This window comes from Colossoma macropomum, unplaced genomic scaffold, assembly GCF_904425465.1.
Source record: "Colossoma macropomum unplaced genomic scaffold, Colossoma_macropomum, whole genome shotgun sequence".
Classification (NCBI taxonomy): domain Eukaryota; kingdom Metazoa; phylum Chordata; class Actinopteri; order Characiformes; family Serrasalmidae; genus Colossoma; species Colossoma macropomum.
The window spans coordinates 37,706,362-37,720,125 of record NW_023494793.1 but is presented as its reverse complement, the minus strand read 5'-3'; the positions used below and the strand labels follow the sequence as shown (position 1 = coordinate 37,720,125).

Below are 13,764 nucleotides of genomic sequence, written 5' to 3'. Positions count from 1 at the left end.
ACCTCAACATCACTGAATATGTTATTTGGATTGTGCGAAGCAGAAAATGCAATCAGCCTCTAGACTGACTTTGAAGTTGTGGAAAAATATCCCTGCAGATTTCTTTGAAAAACTGAAAGTGGGTCTCCTGAAAAGAATGGAAGCTGTAATAAAGGCAAAGATTGGACACAATAAATACTGAAAAACGGTTATATTTAGTTGAGGTTTTTGTGTAATTTTCTAAAGCTGATAAATAACTAGCATGGCCATCATAACCAGGGTTATTAGTTTTAAAATTTCCATTAGTTTTTATTTTTCGTTTTGATTTCCATTTAGTTCCAGTTAGTTTGAAGGGTGCATTAATAGTTCAAGCTTTCTAAAGTAATCGTTTTTATTTATTTCCAGTTTTAGTTATTTAGTATTATAATGAAGACTGTGATAGTAGATATTTGATAAGGGTAGAATAAAATTAGCACAACAGCTCAGCTCGGTTCAAGTTTTCCTTAAAGACAGCCAAATAGAAAAGCCATCCAGTTCTAAACGCCCATTCACACACTGATTAGAAAACTGAAGATTTTTACTTAGTAATTGCGTTTTAGCTAGTTTTGCAGTTTACACTGTTTTGATTTAGTTTGTGTTTTTGAAAACGGTCGTTTTGATTTTTTCATTACAGTTAGTCCAGTTAGTTTAGTAATAGTCTTAATTAACTATTATAACCCTGGTCTTGCCTGGAAATCAAATGACTTCTGCACAGCACTGCAGACTGTCAAATCTATAATGACAAAAGATTCTCATCAGTCTTTGAGCTGGTTTGAATACTTTTGTTTCTGCAGTGGTCAGGTTCCCCACGCTGTCTGATAACACACTGTCCCAGGACTGATTCAACCTTAGACTGAATCTGCTCAAGAGTGACAAATGCAATGAACGAGATGACAACTGGGATCAAAAACTGGCCAAATTAAAAGGCTGTTCAATGATTCATGTAATTTGTTTACATGGCTCTGCAGTAATTGGTAATGCTGCAGTGAGTGGGGGCTTTTCATAAGAGCAGCACTCGCTGGGGAGGGAGGATAAAGAAAGAGAATGCAAGAAAGCGTGTGCGGGAGTTAGGGGGTCAATATTCATAGCAACACTCTATTTGTAATGCTGCATTGCCATGAGAACAACCCAGGTGATCCATCAATGCTGCAGATGATGTACGCGAGCATTGTGCGTGTATAACACGCTCTTAACATCGACGTTTCTGTTCCAGTCCCAGTAAACATTACAGCTGCTGCATTACAGCGAAGACAAAAGACTCGAGGCAAATCTCGGCGTGAATGAAACGCCTTCTGGCATTAGAAAAAAAAGGAGTCAATTACAAAATTAGTTTCCAGCCATTCTTTATTAACGCTGCAAGAAGTCAAGGGAAATTTCTTCGCTGAACAAGACAGGTGACAAACAGATAAATAAATAAAAACCGAGTTTCAGGGGAGATGTTGATAAAAGCACTGTTGTTTCACTTTAAGCTAAGAGTTAGTAATGACATCCCTGTTTAGATTATCTGGCAGATTTAACAGCTTTATAAAATCAAAAGGCAAAGAAAACGCAGAGCATATTTTCAACGCAGAATAACACGAAAGAATCACTAACGATATGTTCGTGGTGAACGTCTTATCACAAGTAAAAAGAGCTGGTCATTTCGCCATTCACCATAATACAGTATAAATAATGTGTCTGATCTACATTAGATGACGGATGGTTTCGATAAGATGCCTATTTTGATTAGTGTCCAAGCAAAGAATTTAAAATACATACATACATACATATCCAACATGCAAATGATTATGTATAAATAGTATCAAATCAAAATACAGAGAGTAAAAGTTCAAAATTAGGCATGAAACAAAATTCGTGTTTTCAAAAGCACCCAGAATAAACATTACAGATTAGTGACTGCCCACATCTGACTAATATCACTAAGCCAACTGGGTTTAACCAGATGAATAAATATGTCAGGCCTACTGCTTAGTTAACTAACAGCTTTACTGCTAGACGTTATAAGCCTCCCACTCACCTGCGTCATCAAAATAATTCAGTATTGCAGAATCCTTTAATAACGAACAATCAACAGCCACTTCACAGGCTATGTGGGCATAATTTGAGTCATAAAAACAATTCATTGTTTGTTCGTGTACTTATGGGGAAAGGCAAAACAGACCCATCCATGCTCCACCCACAATGCGTTCTTTCATAGCAACTGGACAGACTTTGTGGAACACTGGCAAAAATCCTATTCAACCTAATGAGAAACTGGTGCAGAGGTTTTTGTGAAAATACAGAAAAACAACTGTTTTCTTGTGTACATATGAACAGTCACACTGTGAACAGATCAGGTGTGTTACTGGTGTCTAATCAAGGTCATGTTAGCATGGAGGCAAATTTACTGTTGTTTCCAACCTGCCTAGTTTCAGATAGGTACAACCACATGGTTTAGAGGGCCTGTTCACACCTGGCATTAACATGTGCTTTCAGTCATCAGATCACTTTCAGATTTCACTTCATGAGAAGCCAGGTGGAAACACCCCCCAGGACGTTTGAGTAACCCAATCAGAATACAACTGGATTACTCAAACCACATTCAGTGGTGGTCAGAGACAGATCTTGACTGCATTTAAGACAACTGTAAACGGAATGTTTCTTCGTTATCCATATACAGTTATGTAAGGGGAAACGCGTCTGCCCAGCACTGACTAGCGGATGAGAGGATAAAAAACAAAACAAAACAAAAGATGGAGGATGCGTGAGACTGAAGTTGGCACTCTTGGCTGATTAAAGTGTTCAAGCCAAGCACGTCCACCTAAAAAGTAAAGCTTTTTACACTGGAAAACTGCAATCCCATCTGGTCAAACTGGGGGTGCAATTTAGTGAATCCTTCCAAAGTTTATCCAGATGTGATCCATACACAAAGCCCACATTAACACAAGGTGTAAACAGGCTCAATAAAATTTAGTGAATTTAAACTCCAAACTTGGGGATCGAATAATCCAAACACTTGAGGTACTTTTAAGTCGGTATTAGCTTCTCTACGTAGTATCCAGAAGCCACATACAAAATACAAGGCCTTTAGATAGAACAGTTATTGTTCATATATGGAAAATGTTCAAAATACACAAATTATAGCTGGTTTAGTTCACTTAGTTCATTATAAATTCATGCCATTCAAGTCAGAAGATTTGGTTTTTTTAAGGAAGATGCACGTCTAGCGCAAATGGGAAGCATATCTGTTACGTCAGACAACTAAAAAATGCTATTATCATTTTTATTATATAACAGTTTTTAAGGGTGATTTTGATTCAGGTACTCAGATTCAGAAATATCAACGAGTATCTTAAGCGTGTAAACTGCTCTTCTTTTCCAACGTTCTGCAAAGCTTGTCCAACCTCACGACAGTTGCTACGAAGGCAGAGTTTGTGGGTGGGACATGAATAGGTCAACAGATGAGCATGTCAGTGCAAGCTTTTGTTACGCACACAGGAATGGCTAAGCTGCGGACAGCGAAGTACACAGGAAATAATTGGAAAGTTTCTTGGTCTTAAAAGAGCATATGTCTGAGCTCAGCTCAAACTGTAGTGTCTCAAAAACTCTAGAGTTCTCCAACGTTCTCCATTTAACAGGTACAAATAAAATGCCCTCTTCCTTTGCTTTCCTTTCAAAAAAAGTTGAATATTTAAAAGTGGAATGATGTAACATTCAAAGCTTGTTTGGAGGCTGCAGATTAGAAACAGCTGAAATAGGCTGAACTGGGTTGGACCTTGAAAAAACAGAGTGTAAGAGAGAGAGAAATAGAGACAACAGATTGGGGTGCTGGTTAGAGAAGGAAGGCCATGGGGCGCTTTTTTACTTCGTAGCAGCGCTCTGAGCAGACGTGCGAAATGCTCAGACAATTATCGGCGCAGTTACAAGCACTCGCATGTCGCCAAAAACTGTAACGTGTTGACATAATGAACTAAGCCAAACTCATCCCACTTAATGAGCTCAACTTCATCCTCCAACTCCACTGCGGCACAAAGCAGCAAATCTCTCCTCGCGATACTTTCAGTCTTGCTATTTGTCCTACTATAAATGTATAGAACTAATAAATTACTATTTTTATCTTTTCCGTGTTCATATTTACACAAGTCAAACATATGAACAGGTAAAAAAGAAAACAGAAGCAGATATACAGGACAAATACAGGCAAACAGTGGGAGCCGTGAGGGAGCTGTTAGTGACCGCAGCCTCTCTTCTGGTGGGTAGAGGGTTGGGGGAAGCCCCTTCAAGGTCAGATTTACACAAAAATGGACAAACATACATCACATAGCTAAAAACAATGGTAGAAGCCACCTTGCAGCTTGAATTTTGTCTGTACTTTTGTCCTGTGGGGCTGCACCACTTCCCCGAGCTCAAAGAATCAATGACGCAAAGCGGTCGGGGGCAGCTAGCAAGCGACCCATCCAGCTCTCGCAGCATCGAAGACTAAAACGAGACACAGAGTGTTTACAGTGTAAATACATTCAGTAGTACAGGACTTGCGAATGGACACACTCCTTTTCCTCCTGGTTTGCGTGAGGTTCGAGTCAGTCTTCCAGTTTGTGTCTTGAGTAGGTGCAACATTCTCTCTGCAGCCATGGAAAGATGAGCTAGTGGAGGAAGAGTTTTGACTGAGAGGCTGGGAGGTGTGTTCAGTCTTAGCCCATGGCCTTTGGGCCTTCGGCAGGGCCGGCGTCTTTACTCAAACGCACAATCTCCTGAGACAACACCTCCAGATCCTGCAACAAAGCAAGAGACAAGGACCTGTTTTAAGTGCTGACAGAACATAAAGACACACGAACATGCAGTAATATGTAAAGGCTGGAGCACACTGACCCAGCATGCTCCAACCAACAGCAAACATCAACAAACACCAAGAAACCTAAACATTTAAGCTGTGTCCCAATTCAGGGGCTGCGTCCTTCGGAGGATGCATTTAAAGGCCGACTGTGTCACAGCAGCGCAACTTGGTAGTCCCATTTCGAAGTCTCCTTCATATGCGGTCGAGAAATGTGTCCTTCTTTTTCACGGCACAAAGGATCCAACGGGTGGATCCTTCACCAGCCAACATGGCCCGAGGTTCATTGCGTGCTGGCGAGGATTAGAGAACATGGCGGCATCAGCAGAGGAGCGAACGGCGGCAGAGGAGTTCATTTTTTAATGTAAGTATTGGGTTTAAACTGAGTTGAAAAACTAACGATGCAAATGTTGAAAAAAAAAGCCAGTGTGGTTTACGCTAACGTTTCATTATGTTTTAGGGGAGAGCAGACAGAGATAAGCATCTCCAGCTTTAATAAGTGAAACAAATAAACTAAAATCAAAGTTTCTGGCTCCATCTTTAGAGAACTTCAAAAGAACTTGACGAGAGCGCCATTTCGTGCCGCAACGGTAAGGGCGGGAACAGCGGTGTTGTGACACAAACAAGAAATCCGGCGTAGAAGTGAATCTGATTTTGGTTCAGCCTTCACGGGTCTACACAGCCTTCAAAGGACACGCCTTTGTAGACTGCATCCCTTGAAGGATTCAGCCCCTGTATTGGGACACAGCTTTGGTCGCTGTGCCATACATGTGTGAGATTGATGGTAGACTCGAGAATTTTCCTCACCCACTGAAAAAAATATCATTTTTAAGAGTGCAGAACGTTTCTCCCATTCAAACTGTCCTAAAATGTTCTCCCATATTCACACTATTCTTGTATGTCCTTCCTCTTTCACACTGCTCTAGAATGTTCTACCCGACTGAGACTGTTCTAGAGTGCTCTACCCATTCACAATGTTCTAAAATATTCTGCCAAATATTCTCCTCCATTCACACTGGTTCATGTGGTATGCCAGTTCTTATTCTGGAAGAGCTTTAAACAAAAATGCCGTATTATAATGTTGCCGTTTATCCTCACGCATTCACATTGTTCTAGTATGTCCTCCCACATTCACACTCTTCTAGAATGTTCTCACCCATTCACACCATTCTTGCATACCCTTCCCTACTCAAGTTCTAGCATGCTCTCCACATTCACATCTTTCTTGTATGTTCTAACCCGTTTACATTGTTTTAGAATGTCCTCAATCATTTACACATTTCCATTCACACTGTTCTAAAATGCGGTATTAAACCAATGTCCCACATTAGAACGCTGCCGTTTGTTGGAGAATGTTGGAGGCCTATGTGCTACGTCCTAAGTCTTAATCAATGACCTCGCAATAACTCAGTATGATTACATTAAAAGTAATTATTCTACAGGAAACAAACTAGTGCATCATGAAATATATTTCACTACAACTACAATGGATTATTTTGGCACAATTCAGAATCTGTTTTAAAAATGTTTTTGAAAAATTGACTGAATATGCAAAAAATGCATCTGTAAGAACTACTTCGACAGCTCCTTCAAGCTGTTTTTGGTTGTTTACTTTGGAGAATTGTCCTTTAATCGGAAAATGAACGCTAACTTTGAATTTAACACTGAATGTAACATCCCAAAATCGATGAAGTTGATTCACCACCTTGAGATCAATTCAACACGATGCACTGATGCATTTTCACACCTCTAGTGATGTGTCTATCAGCAGAGTTCAGAGCATCTGCTGTCAAAACATGCCATTTTAAACCCCAAAGAAGAAGTCAGAGAGTAGAGAGATAAGACGAGCAGAACAGTAACAGAGGACGACTTCTTCTTTTCCACCACACATACAGGTAAGAAGGTGCCATCAGGCAGTTAGGCTTGAGTTTAGTCAAATCTCTACCTCCATCTCTCTCTCTCTTGCTCTCTCTTTCATACACACACAGGCATATACACACAAATACACAGGCAATGTTCCATCTGCCGTGTGTTCACTCCAAAGCCATCAAATATTAAGTGGGCTGTTTGTTTCTGGGCTGGCGGCCCCAACTGGCAGCAAATATGCATGAGGACGCTGCTGCTGGAGCTGCTGGCTAAGCCAGGGCGGAGCTTTCCAGCAACAAAGTTCACCTCAGCAGGTGGAGGCCATTTCACTCTGGCTGTGTGTTCTGCTGGCGCTCTGCACTGATGGCCTCTGGGTAGGACTCTAGCACAGGAAGTGAGAGTGAGGAGAAAGAGGGTGGTAGAGTCAAAAAAGGAACAATGGAGCAAATGCTGAGCTGAAAAAGAAAAATTACATTTTTTTAATGCAGCACTACTGTTTTGCTGGTGCATTCTGTTCCAACTTCCAACCCCAGAAAAATGTAATATCATTATACATATCAGTCAAGTATTGTGATAAAGGCTGTCATGATTAAGTGAATAAATTTGATGTTATTTAAAAAAAAATCTATTTAAAATAAATTAACCAGCAGTGATTAGTTGGAGGTTTGCGTGATGATAATGCATATTTTAAATTCTCCTACTGCTTCTTGCAGTAAGAAACAGAGCCTGACATACTTGCCTATTTATATGCGTTTTTTTTTGCTACATTAGACTTTTTATTAGGGTTGTCAAACACTTAAAATAATTAACCAAGATTAATCAGCTTCATTGTGTAGTTATTTATGACTAATCACATTTCTCTTCATCTGTTCAAATTTCATATTGAAGTTTTTTTTTTTGATTTAGCAATATGAGAGGACAAATGTTTCATAAAAATGCATTCATTACCTTCAATATTCAGTAACATTACTTCCATTATGTGAACTAGTAAACTGAACATGAAAATCACACAAATACAGGGTGAACATGAAAATAGAGCAAATGCAGTTTACAATTTTCCTCACAAATGTCCAGTAAGAGCAACAGTGCCTGTATGTTCCAAGTCCCCCACGACTGTAGCCCTTGCTCTCCAAGTGCTACAATACAGATTGTTTCAATGGGGACTGGAGCTTTCCTCTCTGTTATTGCTTTTTGCTGCTTGTTCGTTTATTCATGGTTATCTCCCAAGCATTGTCCAGCATAGTTTGACGAAGCTGCAAAAGAGAGTCATCATTGGAGCTTGCCATTTAAAAGCTGTAATTGAACAAGAGGGTTACAGGTGGAACTTGCCTTTTAAAAGCTGTATTCGAGCTGCATTTGAACAAGAGGGTTACAGGTGCAGAGTCTAAGCAACAGGGCATGGAAACACTTTATTTTAATTGTCCACTGTAGATAGTTGTTTGCTCAGACTGTCTTTACCTAACTTTTAACTAAGTATCTAATAAATGCAACTAAACTTGAGGCTGTGTTAAAGATCCTAGTAAATCTAACCTTAACCCTTATCCGGACCCCAACCTTAACTTTAACACAAAATCTACACCTACTCCTAACCCTAACCTCTTACCCTGGTGGTGTTTATAATCAACTATCACCAGAAAGGTTGTTGATAACTAATATCTATAGATGGTCCATAGGGGATTATCAAATTAATGTGTGAGTCAGGGCATGAGCAGCTGGGGTTTAAGCAGGAACTACGGATGGTTTGAAGGGACAAACTAGGAAATGTGTTAATGTCATAAAAAAATAGTGTCATTAATCATTCTCACACTTTGACACAACTAGTTTTTATATATTTTTAATAAAGTCTTAAAAGGCTTCTTTGCATGGTTTGTAACTGTTTGGTTAAGTCTACTTTTATGCAGCTATGCTGGTGCTGATCGTTCGCAAATTTTGGTGTTCAAACAACCCAAATGAATTAGATAACACAATTCATGTAATGTCCATTCTCCACCATGCACACTGCAATAGTTTTGAGGTCACACTACACTGTTACATCTTAATTTTGACTTGACTTTTTAATTTTTACTCTATTAATCACCAGATTAATCAGACAGACAGATTACTAGATTACTAATATAATCGATGGTGACAGCCCTAATCGTGATGTTACATTTTTGGCATATCTCCTACACTTAAGTGTAGCACAGAGGGACTGCTGGAGAGCAAGAAAGAGTGTCAGGACTGTGGAGGAGTGTTCGTTCAGCAGCAGCTTTCCTTTTATCTCAACAGTTCCTGCTTCCCTTAATGAGCTCAACCTCGTCTGCCACAGGGCAATGGCATCTACTGAACAGCAGCCAACACAGTCCTCCTCTCACCACATCACAAGCTGCAATTTCACCCTCTGCACTCCACAGTCCAGTCAAGATGAAACCAGAGCACACCAGCAGAACGGAAAAACCTCACCATCTCCTACACAGCAGGAAACTGGCACGCATCTGAGGGGGGGGTTTACTGCAGTGGTTCATAGCCCTGCCTTGTTTTCTCCCACTCTAACACCTGATCCAACTAATCAGCTAATTAACCAGTTCTTCCTAAGCTGAAATGGGGGTGTGTGGGTGTGTGAAAATGAGTTCCATTATACTTGAATAAGCCAGATATTTCTGCTAACTGGTTTCCGATCGAAATGAGTTCTGGTGCTTTTAGTCAGAAACAAATATGGACTAATTTTTACCTGGAAAATCAAAGAATTTTCTAAGCATCTTAAGAGGCCCTACATTAATGCTGCAAAGCCAAAAAACCCAACAAATTATGTTTTATGAAGTACAAACTGATGTATAGGAAGTATTTCTTATGGGATATGCAAGGAAAATGTCACAAAGCGTGACAGCGTTCCTCAAAAGCACAAAGCAGGTTTTCCTCAGTAAATCTTAATAACTTAAGCCTAAAATGAAGACTGACCATTAAGAATGTTCCTTCACTTTCCTCCTATTGGACAGGCATCAGGTAGGGATTTACACCCTGACTAATTTTGATACTCAAGTATCTGCAAGAAGTAGCAAAAAAATGCTTCCGTTGAAATTCATGCAAGGCTGGAGGCTAATTCTTTTAGGTGACAACAGTAATCAGTAGCATAAAAATTTGGCAGCAAGCACAGAAAAATGTTCTAGTATTAAAAAAAAAAGGCTGAGGAAAACAGCAGTTTTTGTGGGCATCATCGTAGTCATTGTGGACGATGTGCCATCATGGTTGTTTCTCAGAGAAATATTTTCCCACTGTTTCCGGACCTAATGAACATCAGCTAGAGTCATTAACCTAAGGAGCAATAAAGCCGCACTACACCTGCCTTCTCAATCACATCCCTAACAACACGTCCTTAGAAACGCTCACATTTAGCCACCCGTCTTGAGTAAAATATATAAGCAAAACTATAACATTTTACAGTCCAGTTAAAACATAAAAGCAGCATTTCACTGAATTATTAGTCTCTGTATTTTCAGAAAAAAAAACATGAAGTTCTCAAAACATCAAATCTCCCCATTATCATGTGAAACAGACAAAGCTAAATTGGACTAGATGTATTTGTGCTTTGATGCACAAATATAAAGCATAGCAAAAACGCTAAATGGGGATGAATATGTGGTTGACAGTGCAGAAATCCTTCTATTCTACAAAAAGAGGTGAAGAAACATTTTACCACAAACTGGCAGCTTTGACTTAAAACTGTAACGTGATTGCCTTCAGCATATACTTTATACAAAAATCAAAGGTTTTTATTTGTCTGTGTTTAGCCAGCAACTCCTCCATCTCTGCAGTATGTTGCACACACAGCATTAGTACATGCTTCTTTTTCCTCTCTCCTAGCTTTCTCTTTGGATATTGTCTGAATCACTAGTTTAGTTCATTTTAAGGTATTAAAAATAAATGTCTGAAAATATGGAAAGGCCTTTGGAGCTAAACTAGAAGGACGAAAACTGACTCATCTCGTCTTATATGACCAGATCAACCACATCCAGGAAAAACGCTTCAGATTCTTAAAATTTGCTGGAAAGTGCAAATCAGGGTTGAAATCAAGCTAAAAAACTGTGCAGTGGACGTCCGGCTTAAGTTATATGGCTGACTGAGAAATCCTGCTTTGGGAAAGTGTCCCCAGGTCCAATGCAGGGAAGTACTGTTTTAGTGTGTAGTGATCTCATGATGTTAAGAGTCTAGCCAATCAGTGGCTCAGCAGATAAGCCCTCCCTGCACTGCAAGTCTAAATGCTGCAGAGTGACCCCAATGTCCTTTAGGGCAAACTTTCACAGGAGCACCACTCAGTCCCCTCCTCCTACTATTTCTCCTTCTTCTCCTTCAGCGCTATTTCCTTCTGCCAAGGTTAAAGTAGGGTGTTTGTGTAACCTACAACTCCCTCTGGGCACCAACAACGCCTACACACCACTCTGCCAAGGATCCAGACCGTCTCCGAGCCTCGTATGGCAGAAATAACACCCCCTCAGTGTGGACAAGCAGCTTATTCACTTCCACATTCTCCAATACACACAAACACGACAAAGGCATGAATATGTATCTCACACCAAACGTGCATACAGTAAACACTCCTACGTAACAAGTATAAATACATGCAAATCCATATCAACAAGTGGGCATGAATTACATAATAAGAACTTTTATGCGTCGTATTTTGTCATTTTTTTAAAAACTGACTAGTAAATCTGATTTTCTGTGTGCTGTAGTTAAAGTGGCAGCTGTTGAAACAAGCAGTGCAATGTGAGAGGTTAATTGTCATTAGTGGATCTGTGTGATGGTGTAATCCCATCAAATGCATCGCCCAGCAGGCTGCCCGGGGTGCCGTTTCTATTCCTGTGCCCTGAACCGTTTCATCGTTCAAAAACACGCCCACCCGTTGGCTCCCGATGAATAAGCCCCCTTCGGTGGAGTCTTGGGGCTGCGTGACAGCAAGCCGCCTCCACACACACATACACACACGGCCCAGCGCCCCGTCAGAGTCAGCACTGTCACACAATCCTCCTCCAACATGCTTATAGCTTATGCAGCTTATTAGGCAGCAGTAGGGAATCCATGGAGTCATGCTGGCCGAGCTTCAATTCTCCTTAACCCACCTGAACCCCTCCTCACTTAAGATGAATCAGCTCTTAAAGGAATACTCTAGCCTTCGACACAATTTCTATATGCAGTATCTGTCGAGTTTGGTCTGATTACCATGTCATAATTACATGTACGTTACAAGTTCACTTACAATAGAAGCCAAAATAATCAGATGTGCGCAAAGATATAATTTGCTGCTCACAAAACGGGCCAACGATGGGCTACTTTCCTCTTTGGAAAAGTAAAACCGAGTTTTTCACCACCTCATTCAGCAGCTGGAACTTTATGGCTTTCACATATAGCTTGGATGTCTGACTCAGTCTGAGCACTATTTGAGTTGCTTTTGGAGATACTATCACGATCTGAAAGTAAGCAGAGAGGGAACGAATCCTTCTGACATTTGTCAAAAAGTTCTGGTTGCTGGGACACAGTGGAACCATCAGCTTGGTTGCCACCGTGCCAACACCACATATGAGAGTGACTGGTCAGTGAGTTCACTCTGTAAAAAAAATGTTGTAATTATTTTCATATCTCATCTATAATCTAAATAACAATAAAATTATTATCAGACCCGCTCTAGTGACTGGATCACCTGTCAGGTACCTAGAATTTTTATTGAACTGGAAAAATCTGCTTTTAGCTACAGTGCACCAGTGATCTGGAATTCACTATAGGAGTCTTGAAAACTCAGCTCGCTGGTGTCACTCAATCATGTTAAACTTTTAGTCTCTAACCACCTTCAGACAGCCTGTAACTTGACTATAACCTCTCCTTTCTCCTTTGAACTACATATTTTTTTATTTACTTTGTCTTAATATTTTATTGCAACTGTTTTATTTGATGTTAATTGTTTTACTGTTCTATTCTAGTAAATAATTAGATTTTTCTAAGATTTTAGTTTTCTTATTGCTTACTATTTTTCTTAATATTAATGTTTTCATTACATATTTCTGTTAATATGTTATGCCTGTTTCCTATTTGAGCTGTTATTTTTATTATTTTTTTAAATTTTTATACATTTTTTTTTCTTGCTGATGTTCATTTTTTTTGTTAAGTTGATACATTTAATTTCAATCTTTTCGATCCCTGTGTAATTTGCTCGGCTACATTGTAAATGAGTATGTATTTCCGGTGTCAAAATAAAGGTTGATTAATAGACTGACCAATTGATTCAGTGAAAGAAAGAATTCACGTGGCTAAAGTACAACTTTGGGAAGGATGCGATGTCCTGTCCAGTATGTCCATCAGCGTTTTTGACAGGCAGAGCACAACATGAGTGCTGTTACAGCACAAAGATCTTTAGCGATCTCAATAACTAACCCTTCACAGCCCACTAATCAAAACCTGATGAAGATGGAGGTGGGATTCAATAATAAAACACTTGAGTCTGGCTGACTAAAAGGTCAAAATGAGGATCCCTTCATGCCCATCACGTCACGTTTTACTGGTATAATGAAACAAAGTGGAGTGGACTGGGGGGTTTTTGGTACTGAAGCATGCTTGTTAATTGTAAATACAGTAAGTGTATATATACAATAAATGTGTAATTCTTATTCATAAGCTTGATGGACAGAGTGGCCAGTGTAAATTTTATATCTGTCTACGTCCGAATCCAACAAAACAGGTCTTAGAATGAAACAGACATGAGAAAAAGCTTTTACTAAATTTGTTCTCTCAAAGCAGTTCTAGTGACTTACATCCATGTTGATCAAGTGAAGCATGAAAACTGAGTAATGAACTGCATATATAAACAAAATTCAAAAACTTTCCCATTGGTCTCTACTGTAATGGTGGTGTGAGTCAGTGAGAGTTTTCTGTTTCTAGGTACAAGAAGAAATGTCAAAATCACAGTCTGAGGTAATCGATCGTACACTACAGATGCTACAGATGCAGCAGATGTGGCACTGGGTTGAAGAATGTTGAAATATTCCTTTAACAGTTTACTGTTTTTGTCATTTTATTATTATTTCATTGCAAAGAGCTTCTCT

General features: G+C 39.6%; 1 protein-coding gene across 2 annotated transcripts in view; it reads right to left on the bottom strand.

Moving 5' to 3' along the window:
- Positions 1–1,344: 1,344 nt before the first annotated feature.
- The window catches only part of gripap1 (GRIP1 associated protein 1), a 78,325-nt gene continuing 65,905 nt past the window's right edge, over positions 1,345–13,764 (bottom strand). For both annotated transcript variants that reach the window (XM_036579467.1, XM_036579468.1), the window contains one exon: positions 1,345–4,769. In XM_036579467.1, the coding sequence (XP_036435360.1) occupies positions 4,689–4,769 (81 nt within the window). In that variant the 3' untranslated portion in view covers positions 1,345–4,688. The remainder of the gene's footprint in view (positions 4,770–13,764) is intronic.